Source organism: Manis pentadactyla, chromosome 13 (assembly GCF_030020395.1).
Source record: "Manis pentadactyla isolate mManPen7 chromosome 13, mManPen7.hap1, whole genome shotgun sequence".
NCBI lineage: Eukaryota > Metazoa > Chordata > Mammalia > Pholidota > Manidae > Manis > Manis pentadactyla.
Window position 1 is genome coordinate 103,096,762 of NC_080031.1, and position 27,778 is coordinate 103,124,539.

Sequence of the window (27,778 nt, forward strand, 5' to 3'; positions counted from 1 at the left end):
ATGTTAGCTTCATAGAATGAGTTTGGGAGTATCCCCTCCTCCTCTATTTTTTGGAAAACTTTAAGGAGAATGGGTATTATGTCTTCCCTGTATGTCTGATAAAATTCCGAGGTAAATCCATCTGGCCCGGGGGTTTTGTTCTTTGGTAGTTTTTTGATTACCTCTTCAATTTCGTTGCTGGTAATTGGTCTGTTTAGATTTTCTGTTTCTTCCTGGGTCAATCTTGGAAGGTTATATTTTTCTAGGAAGTTGTCCATTTCTCCTAGGTTTCCCAGCTTGTTAGCATATAGGTTTTCATAGTATTCTCCAATAATTCTTTGCATTTCCGTGGGGTCCGTCGTGATTTTTCCTTTCTCGTTTCTGATACTGTTGATTTGTGTTGACTCTCTTTTCTTCTTAATAAGTCTGGCTAGAGGCTTATCTATTTTGTTTATTTTCTCGAAGAACCAGCTCTTGGTTTCATTGATTTTTGCTATTGTTTTATTCTTCTCAATTTTATTTATTTCTTCTCTGATCTTTATTATGTCCCTCCTTCTGCTGACCTTAGGCCTCATCTGTTCTTCTTTTTCCAATTTCGATAATTGTGACATTAGACCATTCATTTGGGATTGCTCTTCCTTTTTTAAATATGCTTGGATTGCTATATACTTTCCTCTTAAGACTGCTTTTGCTGTGTCCCACAGAAGTTGGGGCTTAGTGTTGTTGTTGTCATTTGTTTCCATATATTGCTGGATCTCCATTTTGATTTGGTCATTGATCCATTGATTATTTAGGAGCGTGTTGTTAAGCCTCCATGTGTTCGTGAGCCTCTTTGCTTTCTTTGTACAGTTTATTTCTAGTTTTATGCCTTTGTGGTCTGAAAAGTTGGTTGGTAGGATTTCAATCTTTTGGAATTTTCTGAGACTCTTTTTGTGGCCTAGTATGTGGTCTATTCTGGAGAATGTTCCATGTGCACTTGAGAAGAATGTATATCCCGCTGCTTTTGGATGTAGAGTTCTATAGATGTCTATTAGGTCCATCTGCTCTACTGTGTTGTTCAGTGCTTCCGTGTCCTTACTTATTTTCTGCCCAGTGGATCTATCCTTTGGGGTGAGTGGTGTGTTGAAGTCTCCTAGAATGAATGCATTGCAGTCTATATCCCCCTTTAGTTCTGTTAGTATTTGTTTCACATATGCTGGTGCTCCTGTGTTGGGTGCATATATATTTAGAATGGTTATATCCTCTTGTTTGACTGAGCCCTTTATCATTATGTAGTGTCCTTCTTTATCTCTTGTTACTTTCTTTGTTTTGAAGTCTATTTTGTCTGATATTAGTACTGCAACCCCTGCTTTCTTCTCACTGTTGTTTGTTTGAAATATGTTTTTCCATCCCTTGACTTTTAGTCTGTACATGTCTTTGGGTTTGAGGTGAGTTTCTTGTAAGCAGCATATAGATGGGTCTTGCTTTTTTATCCATTCTGTTACTCTGTGTCTTTTGATTGGTGCATTCAACCCATTAACATTTAGGGTGACTATTGAAAGATATGTACTTATTGCCATTGCAGGCTTTAAATTCGTGGTTACCAAAGGTTCAAGGTTAGCCTCTTTAGTATCTTACTGCCTAACTTAGCTCGCTTATTGAGCTGTTATATACACTGTCTGGAGATTCTTTTCTTCTCTCCCTTCTTGTTCCTCCTCCTCGATTCTTCATATGTTGGGTGTTTTGTGCTGTGCTCTTCCTAGGAGTGCTCCCATCTAGAGCAGTCCCTGTAAGATGTTCTGTAGAGGTGGTTTGTGGAAAGCAAATTCCCTCAGCTTTTGTTTGTCTGGGAATTGTTTAATCCCACCATCATATTTGAATGATAGTCGTGCTGGATACAGTATCCTTGGTTCAAGGCCCTTCTGTTTCATTGTATTAAATATATCATGCCATTCTCTTCTGGCCTGTAGGGTTTCTGTTGAGAAATCTGACGTTAGCCTGATGGGTTTCCCTTTATAGGTGACCTTTTTCTCTCTAGCTGCCTTTAACACTCTTTCCTTGTCCTTGATCTTTGCCATTTTAATTATTATGTGTCTTGGTGTTGCCCTTCTTGGATCCTTTCTGTTGGGGGTTCTGTGTATTTCCGTGGTCTGTTTGATTACTTCCTCCCCCAGTGTGGGGAAGTTTTCAGCAATTATTTCTTCTAAGATACTTTCCATCTCTTTACCTCTCTCTTCTTCTTCTGGGACCCCTATAATACGGATATTGCTCCTTTTAGATTGGTCACACAGTTCTCTTAATATTGTTTCATTCCTGGAGATCCTTTTGTCTCTCTCTATGTCAGCTTCTATGCGTTCCTGTTCTCTGATTTCAATTCCATCAATGGCCTCTTGCATCCTATCCATTCTGCTTATAAACCCTTCCAGAGTTTGTTTCATTTCTGCGATCTCCTTTCTGGCATCTGTGATCTCCTTCCGGACTTCATCCCATTTCTCTTGCGTATTTCTCTGCATCTCTGTCAGCATGTTTATGATTCTTATTTTGAATTCTCTGTCAGGAAGACTGGTTAGGTCTGTCTCCTTCTCTGGTGTTGTCTCTGTGATCTTTGTCTGCCTGTAGCTTTGCCTTTTCATGGTGATAGGAATAGTCTGCAGAACTGGGACGAGTGACGGCTGGAAGGACTTCCCTTCTTGTTGGTTTGTGGCCCTCCTCTCCTGGGAGAACAGCGGCCTCTAGTGGCTTGTGCTGCGCAGCTGCGCGCAGACAGGGCTTCTGCTTCCTGCCCGGCTGCTATGGAGTTAATCTCCGCTGTTGCTGTGGGCGTGGCCTGGCTCGGGCAGCTGCTCCAAAGTGGTGGAGTCGCGTTGGAGCAGGAGCTGCTGGGAGGCTATTTATCTCCGTAAGGGGCCTCCCTGCTCCCTGCAGCCCAGGGGTTAGGGTGCCCAGAGATCCCGGATTCCCTACCTCTGGATTAAGTGTCCCGCCCTGCCCCTTTAAGACTTCCAAAAAGCACCCGCCAAAACAAAACAACGACCACAAAAAAAAACAAGAAAAAAAATTTTTTTAATTAAAAAAAAAAAAAAAATTTTAATTAAAAAAAAAAAGGTGGTCGTTCGTTTTTCTTTATTCTCCGGTGCCAGCCTCAGGCCTCTGCTCACCGGTCTTTCTGCCCTGTTTCCCTAATATTGGGGTCCCTGTCCCTTTAAGACTTCCAAAAAGCGCTCGCCAAAACAAAGCAGCAAAAAAGCAAAAAAAAAAAAAAATGGTCGCGCGCTTTTCTTATGTCCTCTGTCGCCCAGCCTCCAGTGCCTGCTCACTGTTCTTGCTGCCCTGTTTTCCCAGTATCGAGGGCCCTGCACTCTGGCCCGGATGGCGGGGGCTGGGTGCTCGGCAGTCCTGGGCTCCGTCTCCCTCCCGCTCTGCCTGCTCTTCTCCCGCCGGGAGCTGGGGGGAGGGGCGCTCGGCTCCCACCCGTCCGGGGCTTGTATCTTACCCCCTTCGCGAGGCGCTGGGTTCTCTCAGGTGCGGATGTGGTCTGGATATTGTCCTGTGTCCTCTGGTCTTTATTCTAGGAAGGGTTGTCTTTGTTATATTTTCATAGATATATGTTGTTTTGGGAGGAGATTTCCGCTGCTCTACTCACGCCGCCATCTTCCGCCCCAGTCCTCTGGAGTGCTTTTAGACATGTAAGACTTGCTAACAGTTTTCTTAGGACTCCGGCTGGCTGTGGACTCTGATGTTTACAGCTTTTACTGTACTGGACCTATGATCTTGGGATTCTACTCCAGCCACTTCATTTGGCAAATTCTTTAAAGTCCTCAATTACCTCAGTCTTCTTAACTGACTAGTGGAAACTTCAGAGCCAACTTCCTGGCTAGCAGTGGTCTCTGTCCCAGTCTCAGGTCAAAGTCCCCATCTTTGTGCAGCATCCTTGAAGTGGGAGAAACCACTGGTCAGAAGGAAGCCAGTGGATTTCTCTGCTTGGGGCACAGAGGTATTAAAGCTAGTCTTTCAAAGGTTTACTGAAGACTGTTTCCTGTGGTCAGGGCAGGAATTAAAATGCTGTCATAGAATTGGCCTTTGGCATTTGTACTTGCTTTAACTGGAATATCTAGAGGAAAAAAATCCCAATGTGGTTCTAACCATCTTATGTACACATTTGATATATACATTTATTGATATTATTCTATAACTACCTGATTTTGATGAGTTGCATTTTTCTTGGCTTATCCTACTTTTCTGGGTGAGTTTTTTTTGTTGTTCATTTGATCTCTCAGTAGGTGTTCCTAGTGAGTCAGGTATTGTATCTGTTGATGGGTAACAAATAAAACCTCATACAACAATAGACATCTGTTTCTCACACATCTGTGGGGTTCATCCGATCTAGGCTGGGTTCAAATGGCTGACTGCTAATCTAGGTGGGCATTCCTCCTCTTCCTCCCTTTATTTTTCTCCTTTTCTTCCTCCCCTTCCTCTTTCTTTTTTTTTCTTTCATTCATTTCTTCATTCATTCATGTATTCATTTATTCATTCATTCATTCACTTTAAAAGAAATCTATAGGGATTTACCCTTCTATTTCCTGGCATACTGTTGCATATCAGTGCCTTGAGTTTTTGAGAGGCAATTTAGCATCATTGTTAAAGGCTTTGGAGCCAAACTACCTGGATTTAAATCTCAGCTCAGCCCTTTTCTAGCTGTGTGTTCCTGGGGAAGTTATTTATTTCTCTGAGCTTCAGCCTCCTCATCTGCAAAATGGGTGTGATACTACCTACCATAAAAAAGTTAGGATTAACTGAGTTTTTCCATGTGAGATGCTGAGACTAGAGCTAAAACCTAATTAGCACTCAGTTATTATGTAATTATTATGTAATTGCTAAGTAGCACCTAGTTAACATTCTTTTTTATTCTGAGGTGGAGGAAATATATCAGCCTTGGCCTGCAGGGTCTCCTCAAATAAGCCAAATGAGCCAAGCCAGTATTAACAGGGCCTACCTGTTTTAATCGAAAGCACTTATTGACTGAATACTGCAGGAAATGCTGAAGCCCCAGCTGCTTGTCCGAGTTGCTCACAGCCTCACTGGGGAGGCAAAACGTGCAGAGATGCAGTCAGGGTAGCCAGCGTTCCAGGACCAGGATGGATGACGGGTGGACGTGCCCGAGGGATTTGAAGAGTAGAAAACCACTGTGGGTTGCAGATGTTTCTCAGGATATACAGTGAGGCACCTGGAAAACTAATGAAAAATGTTTCTGGTCTCACGTTAGAATGAAGAGAAGGCGATAGGACCCAGCCCAGAGTTAAATGAGTCAGGTGAGAGGCTGGGCATAGGATTCAGATATTTAACCTTCTGTGTATAGAAGTTCTCATTTCTGAACACACCAGCTTAGAGGCAAGTCGGTGGCTTCAGGAGCTGTGGATAGGGAGAAAGATTTCATACAGTGAAACCCTACTGACTAGAGCAGTGCTTCTCAAAGCCTTAGAATACAAATTCTCAGGCTCTACCCCAGACCTGAAAATTGGGGGTGGGGCCCAGAACACTGTATTTTAGTAACTCCAGGTGATTCTGTTGCAGATTAAAGTTTGAGCCACTGGCCTAGACTGACCTTGAAATAACACTTAATGATATTAGCTGAAGCTGTCAGGAACTAATAAGCGCTCTGCCTACATTGTATCATCCAGTCCTTACAGTATCTCTGAGGGTAGGTACTGTTTATGTATTTGTTTTCAGATGGAGAAGTGGAAGCATTTTTATTTACTTCTCCAAGGTCACATCTAGTAAGAGGCAGAACTAGAATGGTCTGGTTCTTAATCTCTAGGAAACAGCATTTTATTGGCTATAGGTGGAAAGGAAACAAGCAAGAAATGTATTGAAATTGCTGAGGTGCCTGGCGTGGCTATTAATATTTTGAGTTGGTTGCAGTCAAGAGAATCTTCCAGCCATTCAAGGAACCTTCATGCACATTGACTGTGTTCGTTTGTTTCTTAGAAAGTAACTTCAGGTATCAGGATGTTACCTTCAGAAAAAGAAACAAAATTTTTGTGTTCCAGAGAGTTAAAATCAGACTTCTAGGATCTAAACCACATATTTTTTTTGTGCCCTGGAAGCCCTTATTTTCTTGTTGAGGTACTAAATGTTCTGGAGATTTGAATTGCAGATAATGACATACTGGCTTCATGAAGGTGAAGCCATGTTCTGTCTGTTCCCTGAGTTTTCGTAACTGAAGGTTACCTGGGGCTCCAGAGAACTCACTCTCCACGTTCAACAGGCACTGCGTCCTCTGACTTTCACCTCCTGACTGTGTCTTGGTGCCTGCCTGCCTGTTCTTTCTCAGGCTTCTGCTCCATTGCAAGTCTTCATTCTTTCCCTCGGTCTGTTGTGTCCTGTGCTGGGCCTCCCCCGTCTCCAGTCTGGCCTGGTCCCTGTCACCACAGTGCATCCTCTACCACATCGGCCCGATGCTCTCTCTCACCGAACAGCTGCTGGTACTCCCATACTAAGCCTATTCATAGATGCTCTGGGTCTTTATCAGGGCCTGGGACATAGTAGGCAGCATTATAATCCTCCGGTAAGAGACGGGTTAAAGGGCGTTCGTTACCTGGCTTGCGTCGCCCAGCTTTTCGTCACTTGACTATCTGCCCTTGGTCACGTGAATGAATGATTCTCCACTGCTGTATTCATTTACTAGGGCTCCTGTAACAAAGTACTGCACACTGGATGTGTGAGGACCACAGAAATATGTTGCCTCATAGTTGCAGAGCCTAGGAGCCCAGGAGCAGGGTGTGAGCAGGGCCGTGCTTCCTCTGAAATCCGGAGGGAAATTGTCCTCCCTTTCTTGTTAGCCTCTGGGGATTTGCCGGCCCTACTGGGCGCTCCTTGCTTCATCTGTGCTTCACTCCTGTCCTTTGTCTTCACGTGGTTGTCTTCCCTCTGGGTGTTTCTCCATGTCCAAATTTCTCCTTTTTTATAAGGACACTAGTCATTTTAGATTAGGGCCTAATGGCCTCGTTTTAACTTGATTACCTTTGTAAAGTCCCTATTTCCAAATAAAATTGCATTCTGAGCTACTGGGGATTAGGACCTAAACATTTTTGGGGACAGGGTGGGGACACAATTCAACCCTTAACAGGGTTGTAGCTCTGTTGTGTGAATGAAACAACCTAAATGTATCAGGTAGTTCAGAACGATGCAGACAGCAATTAAGCAGTTACCTTTTTGGGTTTTTAAAAAATGAATTATATCTGTGTTGTCAGCTAGGAAACTGGAATAGGTTTTTCTTGCAGTTATCCTTTTGGGAAAACAAGGATGAGGAAGAAGGCAAAGGGAGGTGGGGAGAGTCTGTCCTTGGTATTTCTGTTTGTTTTGCTGTGATTTTTGTGTCCCTGACTGTTCAGGGAGGAGTCTGGGTGGCTGTGCTGACTTCTCTGATAACCAAGGTGAGGTGACAGCAATCACGTCCCCTGTGTGTGTGGGCAGTGGCATTTCTCTGAGGCAGACACATGCTTCCATTCCCGGAGTCCTTCTGTGGGCCTCGTCCCGTCCACTGAGGAGTGACCTTCATTTCCCACAGGGACAGACAGGTTCAGAGGTTCATACAGTGTGTGGAGATGGGATGGCAGGAGGTGAGGGAGGGCAGGAAAGGTGATTTGAGGGGAGAAGGAAGGGAAGTGGGCCAAAGATAATACCTAAGGAACAGTTTCCCATGATAAGAAAAATGAACAGCTAGGCATGGTACCAAAGAAAGTAAAGACCAAAATAAATATTAGTAACTGCTTTGGAGCCTTTGGAACACTCTTGTGCATGCCTGGGTGGTATGTCAGTGAGCTGTTTGAGAATGTTTAATTACCCTGGGCAACAGACTTTACATGAAGATAACTCTGAGTTAATAGGAGGAATGACCTTAGGATTAGCTGCTTATCTTCTGTGTTATTCTCCAGAAGAGGATGGTTTGGTGCTTTGTAGAAGTGCTGGGGCATAGCATTCAAGGACAACAAGGAGGGAAGAGATAAGAATAATTTTCATTGTGAACACTGATACTAGGTTTGGCATGAGAGCCTCTTCTCTATTACTGGAGCCATCTAGAAGGAAAAGCATGAGCTTTCATCTCAAAGTATTTTATGTAGAGTAAAACCGAAACGCTTTGGTTATCTTTGAAGAAAAGAGTTGATTAGTCTTTGGTGATTCTGTGCGGTTTACTACCCATTCGTTGATTTATGTCAGTAATCTATATATGGGGCTACTAGATGTTTTCATGGCCAGGGGACTATGCAGTGCCCTCTTCTCCACCTCCCATGAGGATCTAAGCAGGTGGATGCTCTGGGGATAAAGCAGCAGAAAGTCAAGGTACCGTATCGTTATAAGCTGGATTTGTGTGGCTTCTCAGTACAAGCTCTTCGGTACGCCGGGCTGGGCACGTGGCTCAGCCCGGACTGTGTCCCCTCTAGGCAGAGTAGCACACACCTTGGTGCTTCCCACTCCTGCCACAGGCAAGGTGGGAGAGTAGCGGAGGTGGTATTAGTCCCTTTCACCAACTCAGAAAAGGAGAGTTTGGTGAAAAAAAGTGAGGTTATGTTTAATAAGTAAAGACATGTCCATTTAGGGATTGGAAGATTGAAAACAACAATATGAAGTAAAGCGACCATGTCTTGCTGTAGTATGTGTAGAGGCAGGTCTGGGAGGTCAGAGTGGACCACTCAGAAAATGTGAGTTGGCATTGAGAAGTTCAGGTTAGAGGGGGGATGGTCCCCAAGGGCAGTAGACCTGAGCTCTGGTTCTTCCAGACCTTGTTCAGACTTTGATGACAACCCTTTCTTCAGTCGGCAGTCGGAACTGAGGCAAGAGGCGCGGCCGTCGGGAAGGGGCAGGAGAGCCTGGCAGTGGGTCCACACACAGGCTCTGAGAGGAGAGCGCGGGGAGGCTGTCCGGCCGGAGGAGCGGGGGCTGGCAGCGCTCGGGCGGGCGTTAGTGGCCCAAGGGCCCGAGGCCGGGCGGCGACGGTTGTGGGGAACAGATGTTTTCGCTCTTCACTGGACAAGACTAAATGACGAGTGGGCGTATTACCTTTAGTCCGAGGGGATTTGAATGAGAATTTAGGGAAAGTGTCGATAACTGAAATATGGGAACATGGGACTATTTTTAATAAGAGCACCCACATTGTTTGCTTCTAGATATTTAGGGATAAAGCAGAAATACACTTGAGTTGAAGTCTGACATGGATTATTTTCTTTGATTTGACTTTGCCTGTTAGGCTGCAGACTCAAGACATAGCAGCTTCCCTTTTCGCTTTCCTCCATGGTCATCAGCGTAGCCACACCTTCTGTGTAATGACCTGACCCTGCACATGTTCTGGAAGGACAGTAGTTGGAGCTCTGGTCTTCAGTTTCTGAAAAAAAGGATTTTCTTAGGAGGTGGTGAGGCTCACAGGGTAAGAGCTTAGTCTTGGTGCCAGGGAGACCTGGTTTCAAATCCTGCCTGCCACTTGCTGCGTGTTTGGGGGCCAGTAACTTGACCTCTCTGAATCTGTAGCTCAGTATTGAAATGGAGACGAGAGTAGTGCTCATCTCCTGGGCGGTGAGTGATCAGTGAGCCAGGGCGCGCGGCGGTACAGTGCCTGGCATACGAGCAGTGCGCAGTAAGCGGCGGCCGTCGTTACTGGGGCAGCCTTCCAGCCCGAGGCTGGGACTGCAGAGACAGTTACGTGACAGCTCTGACCTGCTTGTGTGACCTCTGCCCTTCCTTCTCCACAGCTACTGGCGTTCTTGCAAGGACTCTTCACTTTCTATCACCACGGTTATGAGCTGGCCAAGGATTTCGGCGACTTTAAGACCCAGCTGACCATCAGCATACAGAATGTGAGTGGCAAAGGGATGGTGTCCTCTCCCCGGCTAAGAAAGAGGAGAAACCAAGTGTGGGTCTGGTGCAGAGAGATGGCTTGTTTGAACTGGAATGCAGATGAGGAGGATAGGTCTTGCTTGGGTTCAAAGGGCAACTGGGGGTAGGCGTTTATGGTTTGGGTTCAAAGGGCAACTGGGGGCAGGCGTTTATGGTTTGGGTTCATAGGGCAACTGGGGGCAGGCGTTTATGGGTGCTCCATGGCTCCAGGTTAGAGCATCATCCTCTTCTCCATCATTTCAAAGCACTATTTATGTTCACGGAAGTGCTACCGCTGATTGTTCTAAATCTGTAGCACCAGAGGCAGGATTTCCTTTGGCACAGAAGGCCCGGCCCAGCCCTTGCCTGGCCACTGGGGGCCTCGGAGTGTGTGTTCAGGGGTGGGGCGCACATGCTGGCCTCCAGCTCCAAGGATGGGCTCTTGTTCGACCCTTAATAAGGCTGACAGGAAGTCCAAGTCACTGTGATTTGTTCCCAGTCGCTTTTCCCAAATTTTAAACAGCAGGACCGTTTCATGTCCAGAATCTTGCTTGGGTCTCTAGTCAGCAGGTACCCAGCTTGAACCCCCTCTTCACTGTGTGACTGGGCCATGTTGTCTTTGTCTCTGGATCATCCTGCTGAGAAAAGAAACCCAAGCGCACCGTCACGGGTTCGCGTGGCCTTTAGAAGCCGGGAGCTCGCCCTGATGGCGCTGTGTGTCGTCTTAGAGAGTAGGGGCTGGCAGGGGCTGGGACCGGCCTCCCAGAGCACGGCTTCCCCCCGGGCCGGCTTTCTCAGAAGGCAGACCCAGAAGCGGGGATTCACACGGAGCAGGCTCACAGGAGCAGGGCCGGCGGCAGGGCCCTGCGGGAGCACCGCGGCTCTGGGGCTTTGGGCACTGCCCTGGGGGCCCTGGAGCTGGGATGGGCCTTCAGAGAGGCCTGAACCTAAGCAAGGGGGCCAGGCTTTTGGCCCCTCCCCTTTGACTCGAGCCGTGACCAGTCTCGGGGTACAGGCTGCCCTGGGGAAAGGCCTTGAGTGAAGCCACTGCCTTTTGAGGAGGAGATCATGAGGAGGACGAGGGACATTCCCTGTAACTCGAAAAGTGGCCCCCTAGGTCCTGAAGGAAGCCGGCTGGTGGACACCCGAGTCAGGGTCACCCCAGGGGCTCGCTTACAATGTGCACTTCCAGGTGCAGAGATGAATTGATCTTTCGGGGTGAGGCCTGGACAGAGGCATTTTCTCCACATTCCGCAGGTGATCTGATGGGCTGCAGAGTCTGAGTCATTCTGTTGCAGGACCTTCAGGCCGAAGTGTACTTGAAAGTGAATGCTGGCCTGATTCCTAGATGGCTGGGTGTCCCTCGTCTGGTTTGCGGTCTAAAGACTCCATAGGTTGATGTTCTGAATTGTTCAAGCTGGAAACCGTGTTTCATTTCTTTGATTTGAATAATATTCCTTTCATTGTAGACAAGAAATCGCTTTGAGGGCACCAGGTCAGAAGTGGAATCACTGATGAAAAAGATGAAGGAGAATCCCCTCGACCACAAGACCGTCAGCCCCTACACCATGGAAGGGTACCTGTACGTTCAGGAGAAACGTGAGTGCCAGCAGCCCCCCACGGCTCGGGGTGTACTCGCGCCCTGGACCCTGGTGGCGTCCAGGCATGCCTGGCCCAGAGTAGCGTGCTGTGGGTGCAGGTGTGGGGGAGTGAGAGCAGTTCAGGGTTCAGTTTCTGGGGGAAAGATGCTGTCCACAGGGTCTGCCTGCCTCCAGCGATGTGCTCTGTGTTCTTCGTGATTAGGACTTCCCTCGGGAACCTGGAATTCAGAGCTCTGTGGTAGGGTTCTTTTCCTGGCATCACTCTGCTCTTGAGGTGCCTAGACCCGTAGTGTGGCTTCATATCCCATTCTCTTGGCATGGAAACCTTGGCACGGTCTTGCATGTGAGACTTTATTGTCTGTCAGCAACCATGTCCTTTTGTGGACTTAATATTTAGTGATTTCGTTTTCTTTTGAGCCTTGCTTCAATAAGGCCCAGACAACACGAGTTAGGCCCTTTCTCTCTTCTCTTCAGTTCCTGTTCTCCCAACACTTAAATTTCATGAAAAGTGGAAATGAGCTCACTCTGACAGCCAGAAAGAAAATCCATTGTCCTGCCAGAATGATGTCAAGGAAAGAAGTGCCAGGTGCTGTTGACCTAGAGTCTCCGGTGATGACTCAAGAGTTCTTCCCTAGGCCTGGGAACAGGCTTTGCTATGGGCTGGGCTATGAGGCAGCGCTTCCAGACTGATTTCATGCAGTGCCTGGGATAAAAGAAAGTAGATGTTTGTTTCTTTACTCCTCCTAGTCTCCCACCCCTGCTTTCTAGATTGGACACCTCACTGCTCCTAGATTTTTGCTGGTTTTGTTCCTTCACTGCCCTGTTGATTTAGGGTTAGCTAATGCCTTTACTTCTAGAAGCATCCTGATGGAACAGAACTCTTGGTTTCAGTGATTACTATTTTGTGGTCACTCAGAAATTGGCGTGGACTTACCATTGTCTCCTGGTGACACTGGGGGCAGCGGTGGCAGTGAGGGTTGGAGCCACTGGTTGTCATGAAGGTTTTATATTCCCTTATTCTTGCAGCGACTAGCTCGTTGAGGCTCGTAAGGAATGGAAGCTATTTAGTTGTGCACTTCCTGTGACTTGAATGATGATGCCTCTTTGCCCAACGAGAAGGTCTATCACAAAAAGTTTAAGGTCAACTTGAAAATATACATTTTTAGAACTGTAAAAATATAGTTCAGTGTCCAGTAATCTTACTTTATAAATATGGTTCACTTACATATGAAATCTGTACTCTCACATCACAGGGTACCATTTCATTGAAACTCTTCATGTGCTCTTTCCCCATTAATGTCTTGACTAGAAACACGTTTTGATTCTCTAACACAGCAGTCCAGAGCATATTATTGGGATACAGCATTTTTTGTTTGAAAGGTTTAGTACCTTATTCTAAATAATTTGAAACTCACAGAAAAGTTGGAAGAACAGTGTAAAGTACAACCATATGACCATTACCCAGATATAAGAGTTTTCCGTTTTCCATCATTATATCATTTTCTCTTTCTGTATGGGTGTATGTATGTGTGCACATCACAGTCACAGAGACACACACACATTGTAACTTTTTCTTAACCATTGAGAACAAGTTGCATATACCATGATCCTTTAGTGTGCATTTCTAAAAGATAAGGAGATTCTCTTATGTAACAACAATATAGTCACCACATCCAGGAAATATAACATCGATAAGATATTTAAAATCTAGATGACAATCCATATCCCGTTTTTGTGAGTTGTCCCAATAATGCCCTTATAAAGCATTTCTGTTTTTCCCCCAGTATAGGATCTCATGCTGCATTTAGTTATCATGACTTTAGTCTCCTTTTATCTGTAATAGATCCTCAGCTTTTCTTTCTTTTGTGACACTGACATCTTTGAAGAATGTAGTTTGCTGCTTGTATACAGTTTTCTTCAGTGTGGGTTTGTCTAACATTTTTTCATGGTTAGATACAGGTTGTGCATCCCTGGTCAAATTCTACATAAGTAACATTGTATTTTTTCTCTGGGTACCACATTCAGAAGGCAGGGGATGGCCATCTGTCCATCAATGGGGATGTTAATTTTGATCACTCAAGGTATTGTTTCATTTCTCCACTGTACAGTCACTGTTTTTCTCTTATAACTAATTAGCAGTCTGTGGAGAGAGACTTCAAGACCATATTCTTCTCCTCATCAAACTTTGCTCCCCATAGAGTTTGCATCAATGGACAATCCTTGCCTGACCTGTCTTTACTATGATGGTTGCAAAATGGGGATTTCTCTGCTCTGTGTCTCCCTCCCACTTACTAGTTGCCATTTAGTGTACTGTAAGGAAGTGACCTCCTTTCCTCTTTCTCACTTCCTCCCTCCCCCCTTCTTCTTCTTTCCTTCCATCCATACGTCTATCCGTCCATCCATCCTTCTGTTGCCATTATGGACTTAGGGTTTCCCGTTTTATTCAGCAGGCTGTCCATTATTGTCCTTACTTGTTTTGATGCTCCAGTTGTCTAAGGTACAGCACTTGTAGAATATTTATGTTGCACTGTCACTGGAATTTTCTTCTCTAAGCCATAACAAAACATTAGATTGGTTGGTATTTTCATTTGTCCTTGATGATCCAAGGTAGATACTTTATTGTTTTTGTAAGTTTACTAAGTGGCAACCAGCACTTGGAGTGGGCAGTTGAACCCTAAAAAAATAATTATTAAATGTCTGCTGAATCTCTTTTCATGTCTTCACTTTTTTTTTAACCATTTCTGCTATGTGATCTTTCTAAGCATCTAAGACAAGTATTGACTGAGGTCCTTGCAGGCTAATAATGCTGAGAATGCTTCTTCCTCCATTGGTACTTTGTTGCTCAAAATAAAGTAATAGGACAAATTCAAGTAAAATCAGAGACTGTCAGAATTTAGCTGTTGGGCATCTCCCTCTTTCCTAATGGATAATTTTGAGGGACAACTTCTTAGATTACATTTGGGCATTTACAGACACTTCCATTCTGTGTCCCATGTTTCTGAGTTTTCCTGTCTGCTTTTCAGATCTGGAGTTCTGCTAACGTAAAAATTAAGGGTTTAGAAGTAGGTCAGAACCCCTTTATGTCTGCACAGAGTCGCAGTGTGGGAAGCATGAAGTCATCACGCCAGATGGGGACAGGGACAGGCGCTTTGAGAAGCCCTTCTCTGTTCCTTCTTCAATTATTTTACTCCTGTCAGGGGAGAGAAGGGGAACTTCAAATGGAACTTGATGATGGGAAAGTGGATTAATTTCCCCAGGGAACCTCTACTTCCTTTTATTTTAAGACCGATTGGATGCAGCAGTTAGTGGGAAACAGTCTTCCTTGGTCCCTGGGGAAAGTCTTTGGTTGGCTCCATTTCCAGCCTGGAGGCTCAGATTTCTGCCTATTCCAGTCTGGCTAGTGTGGAGAATATATTGCCTCTGGAAACATTTTAAGGGTGGGTGAACATTGTAGGTAATGGGTTGTGTGTTTTCCCAGCATGCAGAAGACATTGGAAATGTTTCATGGGAAACACTGTCTTGCAGGTCACTTTGGCACTTCTTGGGTGAAGCACTACTGTACGTATCAACGGGACTCCAAACAAATCACCATGGTACCTTTTGACCAGAAGTCAGGAGGAAAGGGGGTAAGTTTATTTTCTGGATTTCTGCCTTGACTTACTTGGCTACCATGCAGTGATTATAATGCAGGTATAAAGTAACACCCACATGTTTCTCTGTAGTTTTAAAAATTTTTATACAGTAGTTTCAAGAGGCATAGTACCCCAAGCAGTAACTAAAGCAAGGTGATTATTCTTTCCTCTCAGTTATCCTAGGAACTGCAGCTAAGAAAGATTCTCATATCTCACATATGTACAATATTAAGTGTGTCAAATGTATTTAGATGCCTGAAATTCTTGGATGACCTCATCCTGTGAAACTTATTCACGTCACTCTCACTTGATACCTAGGGGCTGCCAATTGGCAGTTTAGATGTTCCAGTGTAACAGATCACCCCAAAGTGTAGCAACTTGAAACACCACCGATCATTTTAGTGTTTCTCACAGTTTCTTTGGGTTAGGAATTCAGCAGGCATGTGATGGTTAGTTTGGGCTTATGGTTTCTCACGCAGTTCCAAGCAGATGGTGACTAGAGCTGGAACAAGGAGAGACTGAAGCAGGTCAAGGCTGGTCAGACAGAGCTCTCTTCCTTTCTCCTAATCGCCTCCTCTCTCCTCCTCTTCCTCTTGCTCCCTTGCTGTGTTCAGTCTCAGGGCCTGTCCGTTTGGTCTGTCTGCGTGGGCTAATTTGGGCTTCCTTACAGCATGTGGCCTCGGGGCAGCTGCAGCCTCCAAGAATGAGTCACGCATCAGTGAGAGCAGAGGCTGCACTGCCTTGTAGTGAACTCGCCTGAGAAGTCACACAGGCTTCCTTGGGGCCTTGCTGGTTGAGCAGTCACAAAAGCCCACCCAAGCCCACCCAGTTTCACTGGGAGAGACACAAACCCTGCCCCTATGAGTCACACTGCATGAAGAGTGTGTGCACTGCATGAAGAGTGTGTGGGGTGGAGATATTCCTAGGCCGACTCTAGAAGAGGCAGTCTGGCCGCACGAGGCTCCGTGCGGCCACACCTGTCGATCTTACTGTGCTCCGAAGGTTTTCTTCTTCTGGGCACACTCACTGTAGTCTGAATGCATTTCCTTTTCAGTTGATCTGTTTTTTCTCTGTGTCTGCTTTTAATAATATCTTTTTTTCCCCTTTGTTACACTACATTTCATTATGATGGTCCCTATGTATGCTTTTTTTTTTTTTCCAATCTCTTGCGCTGGGAATTTTTGGCATTTCTGGATTTGAGGATTGGTATCTTTCAGTAAGTTTGAAAAATTCTCACTGATTATCATTTTAATTTTGTCCCTTCATATTCTTTTATCTCCTTCTGGAGATACCTAAGTATTTTAAACAAAAATATTTGTATTTTTCATCTCTTTGAATCTCTGGACTCCATTCTGGCTAATATCTCTGGTTTAAAAAATTTTTCAGCTGTGTTTAATCTGTTGCTAAATTAGTCCTTTATAAGCATTCCAACCCTGGTCCTCTCTGTGATACATTTTGTGCCACGTGTTGGGCTAGTATGTGTGTGGGCATTACAGCGTAGAGGTTAAGAGCACTGGCTTTGAAATTGGGCTTCCCAGGTCAGTAATATCAGATGCATCCGCCGTAACTGTTCACTCCTCCATCACGCGGCCCTCGTGCTCTTCACCACGTCCAGTTTTTCTTCCTGGCTTTCTGTTACGTAAGCCACATACAGGAGTTTATTAGCATCTCTTTTCTTTTCCTGTATCAAAACAAAGCAAAACAAAAAAACCAAAGCCCTTTTAATATTTCTTGTTGAGGTGGAATAATCTCAGGGAAACAGGCATGTTAAAATATGCAAACATAGAGAAATTAGAGAGTTAGAAGGGCTATTAAAATTTTATGTTAATTGATGTCTCCTAATTTTCATGAAGTGGAAATAGCCCTTACCTTGGGCCAAGTCATAGTCCCTTTCTGACTCTTAAGTCTTTCTAGAAATCAGCTTCACTGAGTTATTCTCTCACACAGTCCTAATTTTTAGGCTTTTTTTCTTGTGCTTTCCTAAACCTTGGAAGGGGAGCTATCTTGCATTTTCTCCTCTCTTTTCTTATCACACTGGAAAGTGAAGGGCAGAGACCAATTAGGGTGAGTGTTTGGGACTCCTAGGACTTTGGCGAATAGTAGTAAACACCTCACTCAGTTGTTAAAAGGTTTACATGAGTTAGTGATTATTAACTTCTTGCGATAGAGCCTGATACATAATGAGTGCTACATTAGGAGTTTGATTTATAATAATTAATTTTTCTAATAGCCCCTTATATTTATTTTATATTTTCTAAGTCCTTTTGTTGTCCTATACGATCCTGTTTGGTCTGGTTTTCCTCTTTTACAAAGGAGAAAATTGAGGTTCAGAGAGAGAAAATGATATCTATAAAACAGACACAGTCCCTGCCTTCTGGGAGCTTAGAGTCTAATGAGTCGAATTAGAATCTAATCTACATGATGCAATTCATCAGCTGTGCCACAGACAGTTTCAGCTTGGTCAGCGCCATGAAGGAAGGAGAGGTACATGATGTGATGGGGACATGTTTTGGAGGCCTGTGACCTTGGCCAGGTAGGCTTTTCTGAACAAGGGATGACTGAACCAAGATCACAGAAACTTGGCATTGGGAGGAAACCTCAAGGCCATCTTGTGCAACCCTTATCAAACCTGCATGTTAAACCTGTTTAAGACAGTATCGACAGGAGTTAATCTACCATGGGTTGATGCTATACCATCTTGGTCTACTTGTAGTGAAGATGTTCAGCTCTAAGTACAGCATAGTTTACAAATTTTAGTTATGTGAAGCTCTTCCTGAGGTTTATGATGAACCTGACACTTTCCTATGGTCATGTGAAGATGAAATGATCACTCTTGTTTATATGGCACGCTTGTGGTTTGCTGGAGCCGAACAGGGCCCATGGTCTGGCACATCTTGATTGTCTGTGTGTGTCCCCGACAGGGAGAAGATGAATCAGTCACCCTCAAATCCTGCACACGGCGAAAAACAGACTCTATTGAGAAGAGGTTTTGCTTTGATGTAGAAGCAGTAGACAGGTGAGTAGCTCTCACACTTTTTCCAGGAACAGGTATTACTGGATTTGGATTTATTTTTTTCCATTCAGTCAAAGCTTTTTCATCATCTCTGCTCCCTTTCCCTTCTCCATCCTTCTACTAATACTTAGTGTGAAATAGACCTCAGGCCAGTTCCCAGTTAGCAAAGATTGTTTCCCCCTCTTTTATATTCAGTGCTGAGTTCCTTGTTGGTATGTTTTATTTTAATGTTAGGGCTTCCATTCTCAGGAATGTGTATAATGTCTCTGGAGGTTGAGTAGATGTTTGAAGAAAACTGACTATTTAGCATAAGTGTATCAGCTATTTGAGATATTTTACTTTAAAATGTTTTAATTTTTTAAAATTTAATAAAGTCACTCACAAAGGATTTGGGTAAAGGAAGGATGGAAGAAGTTTTACTCAATTAAAAAAAAAAACAGTGTTACAGCAGTTCACCTATTACTGACTGCTGTGTGTGTGTGTGTGTGTGTGTGTGTGTGTGTGTGTCAGTGCTGACATTTCATGTTATTTTGTGGCAAAAACGGTAACCTTCAGGAAGTGACATTCCAGGAGGTCAGTATTGTGAGTCAATCATAGCAGCATCTCTCTGTGGTGAGAGCCACTTGCCCTCAGCTCCCACGGGGTGCTTGTTAGATCACCTGCCCCAGACCTACTCTGACTTTCGGGGATAGAGATGATTTTGAGATGGGCTTTTTGAAATAGCTCTTCAGTTGTTTTTTCCTTACTTATAGTTGGTGCATTGAACACCACTCATATCACAATAGTTTTCTCAGAGCATATAAAAACATTTGCTTTGTTAAAAACATTGTAAAAAGCACCAGCAATAATATAAAACAAAAACAAGAAAGCTCAAGCTCCTTTGCTAAGGAGCTTAATTCTTATCTAAATGGAGGAGAGGCAGATAGCTATAGAAAAGGTGATTCCCAGTCTCTTGAATCAGATTACTGGGTGTAAAAAGTAACAGCGACCACCACAGTGAAACCTGTTTTAGTTAGAGGTGGAGGAAGGGTGAAAGAACTAGCAGTAAGAGAGCACTTTCCCGAAACTGACCGCTGTTCATACCTATGTCATGGAATCCTCACTACAGCCCACGGGGTACTTGCCCTATGTTACTGATGAGGAACCTGCAGTTTAGAGGAACCTGCAGTTTAGAGCCCTCTTACCCAAGGCTGAGGTGGGCTTTGAACTGAGGTTCATAGGAGTTCATTCCAGGGCATTTTGCTGTCTGAAAACTTAGAATATTTTAGAAACATTTTCCAGTGATGAGCCCAGTGCTGTCAGTACTTGCATTTCACAGACACCACTGAGTGTTCAACTTGCTGGCTTTGAAATCTGAGAAGTGCTTTCTCGCTGTATTCATTTGCATTTGCATCACAAACTGATGATGGGTGAACAGAAGCTGCAAACTTGCTTCTGTTCTTGTATTTACTACTCTGCGACCTTCAGAAGGTCCTCACATGACTAACAGCTTAAAGGGGCAATGCAGACAGAGCACAGGCCCGGCGCATGGCACATAGTAGGTGTTCCGTGGATGATAATGGGTATTTTTGTTTTGTTACACCTCTTCTTCTGCCTTTTATTTTTAACATGACACTCACTTCAGCTTCTCTAGGGAGGCTAGTGTAAGTCAGAAATCACAGCAATAGTGCCATTTATCAGTTGACTGCCTGCCTTGTATCCCAGTGCATTTTTTCAATTTGTTAATCCTCAGATCCTAACAGTAAGGGGTTAATCCCTGACACACCTGTCCTGTAGGAAGTACTGCTGTGACTCTGGTCCACAGCTGAGCGAGAAATCAGATTGTTAATTCAGAGCTTTGGGATTGAGATCCATAGCTCTTGAACTCTGTGTGTCAAGGTCCTCTTTAATACTGAGTACATTTTAGAAATCTACTTCGAATTCTTATACCTAAGTTCTTTTACCTTTGATATTTCAAAAGTAGGCCTAAACTCCCTCCTCTGCATCCTACACATTTCTGTATTGACTTTCGCGTGATCACATCTCACCTGTCCCTTTTTGTCTAGTGCCTGCCTTCCCCTTGCTCTTTTCAGAACTAGTTTTGGACATGGTTCAAATGCAAGAAACTGCTGCCGACCCCCGGACTATTCTGAGCAAATATATCACAGGCTAATATTAACTCTGGATGTCTCTGGCTTTCCTTCAAAGGGGTTTTACTCTTCCCAACTTTAAAAAGTCAAAGTTAGTAGAAATTCTTGCGTCTTTCTTCCGTTTCAGAGTGAGAAATTGCTCAGTTCAAGGTAGCATGTCTACCCGATCAATGTGATGATTCTTTGAATTTCCGGTTTTATTTTAAGTTCAGTTTCAGGATTCTAGCAGTAAGACTGTGGCACAGCTTTAAGTGAAAGTGTGCTACTTGTAGTAGTTTTTCAGTGTTGCCATGATGTGCTTCAAATAATATATTCTTATTTTCCTATCATATATTTTTTATGGATTGTATTGTGCACTCCCAAAATTCATATGCTGAAGTTCTAATCCCCAGTCTTTAACAATGAAAATTGTTTGGAGATAGGGTCTTTACAGAGGTAATCAGGTTGAAATGAGGTCCTTAGGCTGGGCCTCGACCCGGTAGGACTGTGTTCTTCCGAAAAGGGCAGATTTGAATGCAGACACAGACGTGTGCACAGGGAGAACACCAGGTGAACGTGAAGGCACAGATCGGGGTGATGTGCCTTCGAGCCAAGGAACACCGGTGTTTGCTAGCAAACCACAGGAGCTAAGAGGGAGGCCTGGAAGATTCTCCTTCAGGTACCTCACAAGGAACCCACCCTGCTGGTATCTTGCTGTAAATTCTGGTCTCTAGACCTGTGAGATGATAAATTTCTCATTTACGTCATCCAGTTTGTGGTGCTTTGTTACAGCAGCCCTGGAAAAGGAACACAGGATCCATAGGGGAACCTCTCCCCCTGAAGCAGCCAAGCAGCCGGGGCAGCCCTGGGGGTGACAGACAGCCCCCTGCACACTCCTGAACTAACAAGGAACCTCGCCTCACAAAGTGCATTCACGTGAATCATCCCCCTTATTCTGGATACTCCTGACAGGCGCCTAAGCTTTCACTAGCTTTTAAAAAATCATCCTTTCTTAGCATTTTGTTAAAGAGCATTCTTTGGTGCCTTTGTATGACCTTGCCATAGCACCGTGTCCTTGAAGGCATGTATTTTATATTGGTTAGTTGAATGAGGACTAGATTTATCTTTTTTTTTTTTCTTAAAATGTGCTGATTCTTTTGGAAGGAGTTTAGTGTAAAATTGCTGAATAAATTGGGACTCATCTGAAAGCAGCCATTAGTGGTATGTGGATTGCCAGTACTTTCCAGCATCTGTCTTCAGTCACTTTGAGTGAATTAACTCCACCAGGCAGCATCTTAGGGAAATTAATGAGCAAATGTAGAGAAAATATTTGTTTAAGCTTAAGAGTCATGGTGGTAGTCATCCCTCACCATCTCTGGATCTGTTTATTTTTAGGAAATTTCTCACAGATGTAAGTGACACATGGATATTTTCTCCCAGATGTTTTCCAGGAGGAGCCACTAAACCATATGGAAAATAAAGGAAACAACAGGCTTCTTTCTGATGTACTGAATCACTGTAGCCTCTTGAGCAGTGGTATTTATACTTTGGGAAAGGAAAAGATTAGAATGCCTTGTTTTTCTAGGGCTAGCTGACTCCAAGAGAGGTCCATACATTTGAAGACGTTATGTGGAATGTTAAATGCCCCACTGCCAGCAGTGGCGCTCTCCAGAGCTGGGCAGCAGAGGACAACTTGTTAGCAACGACAGGATACTTGGTGTTAGGGGTGTAATGGGGGCCAAGATAGGCGTAGTCCTTGGCTTCATGGAGCTTACCTCTGATTGTAGAGTGCATGCACACACACATACACATTCACACAACTAAAGGGGCACAGACCAGTATGTTGAGTGTTTCAGCGAACTTGGAGGACCAGAATGCTGTGGGGGAAATGTGACAAACAGAGGGATTAATGTGATGGCATGAACAGAATACCCTGAATTCCCACCTTCCCTCTCTCCCTCCCTCCCTTACTTATTAAGCAAAATTACATGTCAGAGACTCTACTGACAGTGGGGATATAAAGTTTAATGAAGCACTATGAATCTATTGGACTTTCTTTCCTGAAAGTCATCATCTGATTTTACTTTCAAATCACATCTGAAGTCCTCCTTTTGCAAGCTTCCAGGTAAAGAGGGACAGGTTTCCTCTGAATGAGTCCCAACACCATACTGTGTATTTGCACAGTATATGGGCTTTCCTTTGTATTGGTTGGCTGGCTAATTTGGTATGTTTTATATACCTCTGTTCAGTTCTAAATACCTGTGTCAGGTAATTTGTTTCCAGAAGCAGAATAACATCATTGTATGCAGCTTTTAATACAGTACTGTGTGCATGTGGTGGTTGACTTTGTTTCGTGTGGTAATGCAGTTTTTGAGTTAGAGTACTTTGTTCTTTCCTTCAGCAAACTTCTCTGTAAGAGACTACAGGAGCTTAACCATGTTAGTTGCTACTTAAACCAAAACTTCAGCAAGAACGCACATAATCTGCATTTCTGTGTAGGTAGGACAATAAAGCCCCAGAAATATGAAAGGTTGGTTAAAGTAGGAAGAGTGGAGGCTAGGAATATTTATGGGACATCCAAAAAATCTACCCTAATCCTCTAATCAACCACCACCCTTAATTCAGAAATGATTTTATAGCAGGCTGTGTGCTGCAGGAAAAAGACTGAAGTGCTCAGTTTGAACTTGGGATCTTCCCCTTATTAGCGGTGTGACTCTGAGCAAGGGCTTCAGCCGTATCTGTAAGATGGGGTTAGTCATACCTCCTTGCAGGATTGTTTTGAAGATGGAATGCAGTAATATTCCTTCCAGAGCAGCCCTATGTCAGAAAGGTTGTGCCTTTTAAATTTTTTCCTTTACCCTAAAACCTGGGGACTTCATTCTGATGGTGAACCGTAGCTTTGGTGGGTGTTTGAGCGCCCTTTTTTTCCCCCATCTTGATGGTGTCTCTTTTCTTTAATGCCAAGATATTTCAAGTCATCTATAAGCTGAGAGTGAATACAGGTGAGTTAAGTGTGTATGAGCAGAACAGCTGCTAGGGGAAGATTCCATTTTTAAACTATATTATGCAATAACCTGTTATTTATATACGTATCTCCTATATAAGATAAAAGTTTATGCCCCTCTTTCCAATTTATGGTCACAACAGGAAACCATACTGATTTTAAATTAAAACAATGCTGTTGCTTCTAGTTTGGAATGTGGTGTGTATACATGCACTTGTTTTTGTGAAATTGTGTACGATTGTGTGTGTTTTCTGAAAGGATCATCTTATGTAACAGATTTTTCAGTGTTCAACCTCTAGATGGCAGCTTTGTATATGCATTAGTAACCATGTGAAGGTTCAGTTGAAGATTAGCTGTCCTTCATAAACTGACAATTAAGAGTGGATGTGTGGGTGTGTGTGTGTGTTCTGTGAAAGAAATCATCATGTGACTGTTACGCTTAAAGAAAAAGTATTCTAAATGATTCATTCTTTCTTTAGAAATGCCTTCCAACCTTTTATGATGGATCATTTCATACCCACTTTCTTGCAGAGGCAAGCATGCTCAGTTAATCTAGCCTGTGTTTAAACACTGCATTTTACCTTGCTTTCTGAACTGAAGTGTGAGGCCCTTTGCTAAAGGGACAGCTCATTTGAGGCTGGTGAAAACAACAGCCGAGTGCTGTCAGCTGTCCAGTGCGCTGAGAACCAGGCGGGCAGACTTTCCCCGCTTGCTCCAGTGAGCCTTTATCTTTTACAACAGATGACTCCATTTTTCCTGGTTTCAAACTTCCCCTCCCCTCCCCTTCACACCCCTTGTTTGAAATAATATTTGATTTTACCTTCCTGCTGGTTAGATTCGAGCGCTGGTCTCAAAGCCACTGACATTTCAGAGGGGAAATGGCTTTTCCTGCCTCCAAGGCTGTCCCGCTCTGACTTCCATGACTCGGGTGGGGGCGGAGTGTGGGGAAATAGTGTGCTTTCTAGATTGCTTCTGGGCCATTCTGTGAAACAAGCAAACGGAGGAGTTCTTGGAATCTTCAGAATTCATGCAGTTTGAACTTGCCATTGAGTTGTTTTTGGTTTTTTTGTTTTTTGTTGTTAAATGAGAGGATGTTTACTGTTTGGTTTTGGTTTAAGTAAGAACTGGGATGTGGTGACTAATAAACTTTATGCAGGGTGACTGAGGCAACTGTATTTCTACTCTTTAGTCTGCATAGTGGGATTTGGAGTTTTATTGATTAGGAATAAAAGTTCATTTGCCAACTTCTAAATAGAAAATGTTTGATTAAAAATAAATCTAAACCGAAATTTTGCTATTACATAAATCTGAAGAGAGGGGACAATTCAACCAGTAAATTCCACTTATGTACATTTCTATTCATCATGAGAAAGCATAATAAAAATGAAAAAAATTTATAAATGAACTAGAAGACTTCTTGAATTAGAGTATTTTTTCATAGTTTGTTATCAGCAGTGGTAACAAGCGCCTGCGCTCTCCTGAGTCTTACTCATCCCGCATGAGTAGTGCTTTCTCCGGGCACCGTGTGTGGCGCCGTGTGTTTACATTTGCGTTCTTCTGAGTCCCCAGCGCCTAGCATCACGGCTGGCACGTAACAGGCACTCAGTCGGTGTCTCTTCCATTTGAGGACCATGCCGTTTAATGTGCCAAAGATTGCTTTGTCTGGACTACCTGATATTTTACAACTCAAGTCTCCTTTGAAATAAAAATGTAGGAAATTATCTGATGTGATTAGTAATATTTACTATTTAGAATATTATTATTGCTATGGTCCTAATTATTTTAGAGTTTTTCCTTCCGAGAGGTTAGTGCTATAGGCTGTAATAGTTTATGATTCATTCATTCATTTATTAGGATCCAATCTTTTCTTAAGTAATTGATTAGAAACCTGCTTCTGAAAACTTCTTCAGGGGTGTGTGTGTTTGTGTACGTGTGTGTGAAAGAGAGAGAAGGAGGGAGGCAGGGAGGCAGGGAGGAGGAGAGGGAGAGAGCCTCCCCTTGCTTCCGTCCTCCCCTTAAGCAGCTGGTCACTGTAGATCCCAAGGCCCGTCACTGCACGCACTGTGGGGCAGCACAGTGCTGTGGTCAGGGGCGGCCTTTGCTTTAGAGTCAGCAGACTGGATTCATGTTGAGGCTTTACCACCTACCAGCAGTGTGACATTGAACAAGTAATTTCTGAGTTTCTGCTATTTAAAAAGGCATAATAATGGCACCATATTCATTCAATTACTGTTGTGAGGGATAAATGATAATCCGGGTAAAGTCCTTAGCACAGTGCATGGCCTCTAATACACACTTAGTAAATCTCTGCCGCATTTGGGGGCCACCAGTTTGCAACTTCTGGTGTGTCTCTCACTTTCTCTCTCACTTGTGCCCTACTCAGGGTGTCATGGTATATTATGGATTCTTCTTCTGTACAAGGATCTGTAATGCACAGGGATATTCGATGGGGTAACTCAAATTGTGCATAACTATGCAGTCATAACTTTTTATCTCCAAATGGTAGTTAGATCAGTATCGCCCTCCAGTGATGTCACTGGGTCCTGAGTGTTGGGAAAAATGGGGAAGTAGCCTAAGTTCTTCCTTTTTGCTGAGCCGGAGATGCTCTGCTGTTTGACTGTGACGTGAATCAGGAATACAGACAATGCATCATTTTTGGTCCTAATATGTGAGATGACTTTATGACATGCCATGATAACCTGGAGTGGACATCAGTAAAGAGAGGTATAGAAAGACAGACAGACTCTAGCAGCTGCAAACTGGTGGTCCACAGACATGTTTGGTTTGGTTTGAGTAGCATTTGAGGCAGTATTTTAAAGTTGGAAAAACCTGTAAATGTTGATAGCCCTCCCCATGTGCCAACTGCTGATAGGGCTGCGTGGTAGAAGCCTTTTGGGTAGGGCGTGTGCTCTCCACTTTGCTGCAGCCCCGCCAGGTCCCCTTGTCCGCTCCATGACGACAGGTGCCAGCTGCCACTTTGTGTTGCACTTGCACTGTTATGTTTCCCACAGAGCGGAAATACTCTTTGTTCCTATGACTCTATCAAAAAATGCAAAAGTAAAAATAAAGAGCTGCATGTTTTAAGGAAAATGTGACTGAGCTTGTTTTCCTTGGGTCAGTAAAGAATTTCTTACCCAGTTCGTTGACTTTACTTACTTGCCCGGTCTCCGTAGCCCTTTGAGTCTGTAACTTCACGACAGACATGAAAGAGATGCCATTCTCTGAGAAGATTCTATGTGACTTTGGCCACACCTTTGTGTAAATGAAGATCTATTGAATTTGAACCGCTGTGGTTGTCCAGGAACCATTAGGAGTCTGTTTTCCTAGTAGCGCTTTAGAAGTAAGGAACCATGTCCTGTCCTGGTGCTTGCATAGCTTTTATTGCCTGTGGATGGCAGCCATTCTCCAAGCCTTTGCCATGTCCCCCTGTCTTCCTATGTAAGCGTGAGGCAGGTTTAGACACAGGCTGTGAGAACATGTGTTTCTGTGGGTGGTACAGTCCCTCTTTTACTCTGAACTCGACCCTTAAATGTGTTGTAGTGCAGGTAGAAACTGGGGAATGAACTCTTGCCAACAGAAGATTCATAGTCTTACGAATAAACCCTCGGTCTTTGGAGGTGGATGTAGAAGGAACAGCGCTGTCTGCTTCTGAGTGTGTGTGTTGCAGTGGGGTGAAGTCAGCAGCAGCATTTACTCATCCAGTAGGAAGTGGGTGAATCGCCAAGCCGCTGAGATCAGTATTGCTGACTCAGACTCGGGAGTAAGATCAGAGTAGGAAAGCTGTCGCGTAACCCCGGAGTCAGGGCTGCTTGGGATCCTGCGTGCTCTGGGCTGGTAAAGAAGGCTAGGAGCTGGTACCCGCGGCCCCAGCTCCTGGGTGTGTTACCAAACAACGTATGCTTTCTGTGCACTCTTTTTGGAGGCCAGAGTTGAAGAAGGTATGGTGGCTAGCAGTTTGCTCTGTGATAGACAAATAACCATTTTCTGCTTGGCCCCTGTAGCCTGAGAGGTGGGAGGCTACCTTAGAATTGCAGATCCTTTTTCATAATCTCCAAGTTGATCCAGATATAGCACAGACGCAAGGATAGAGAGTGAAAAGGAGGTACTGCATTTTAAGTAGAATCTTAGGATTGAGCTCTAGAAAGGATTTTAAGTCATTTGTTCATTCTCTTATCTGCTGGGTAGAGGGTGTTCTTAGGCTGATTTTCTAGAATTTGCTGAAGACCCTTTATTTGTTGTTAGGAATTATCAGACATTGATTCCAAAAAGGGGAAGTAGGCCACTTTGGTACTTTCTCAGGATGAAAAGGAAATGGCCATGGTGTCAGAGGCTGTGTGTCACTCCATCCCTTACCCTGCTTGCTTTGTGGTGGGGGTGTGATTTTCACTGCTGTGTGCTAGTGTGTTAGGGTGGGGCCATGTGTATCAGAAGCACCTGTGGCTCATTTCTTTTCCTTTTCTAACTATATGTACCTGCCCTTTCCTCTGCATAATTCCAACCTTACTCCACCCTTGCCTTCCTGTTTCCTCTACCCATCCACCCCAACCTCCATTTGCCTTGTGATAACGACTAGTTTTTGGATCATTTACTGTGTC

General features: G+C 44.0%; 1 protein-coding gene across 7 annotated transcripts in view; it reads left to right on the forward strand.

The window, feature by feature from the left end:
• The window catches only part of ARHGAP26 (Rho GTPase activating protein 26), a 427,146-nt gene that overhangs the window by 130,642 nt on the left and 268,726 nt on the right, over positions 1-27,778 (forward strand). For all 7 annotated transcript variants that reach the window (XR_005026783.2, XM_057491033.1, XM_057491032.1 and 4 more), the window contains exons 7-10: positions 9,702-9,806; positions 11,295-11,424; positions 14,952-15,052; positions 17,980-18,074. Coding sequence is in view for 6 of the 7 variants with exons in the window: in XM_057491033.1 (XP_057347016.1) it covers positions 9,702-9,806; positions 11,295-11,424; positions 14,952-15,052; positions 17,980-18,074 (431 nt within the window). In the remaining variant the exon portion in view is untranslated. The remainder of the gene's footprint in view (positions 1-9,701; positions 9,807-11,294; positions 11,425-14,951; positions 15,053-17,979; positions 18,075-27,778) is intronic.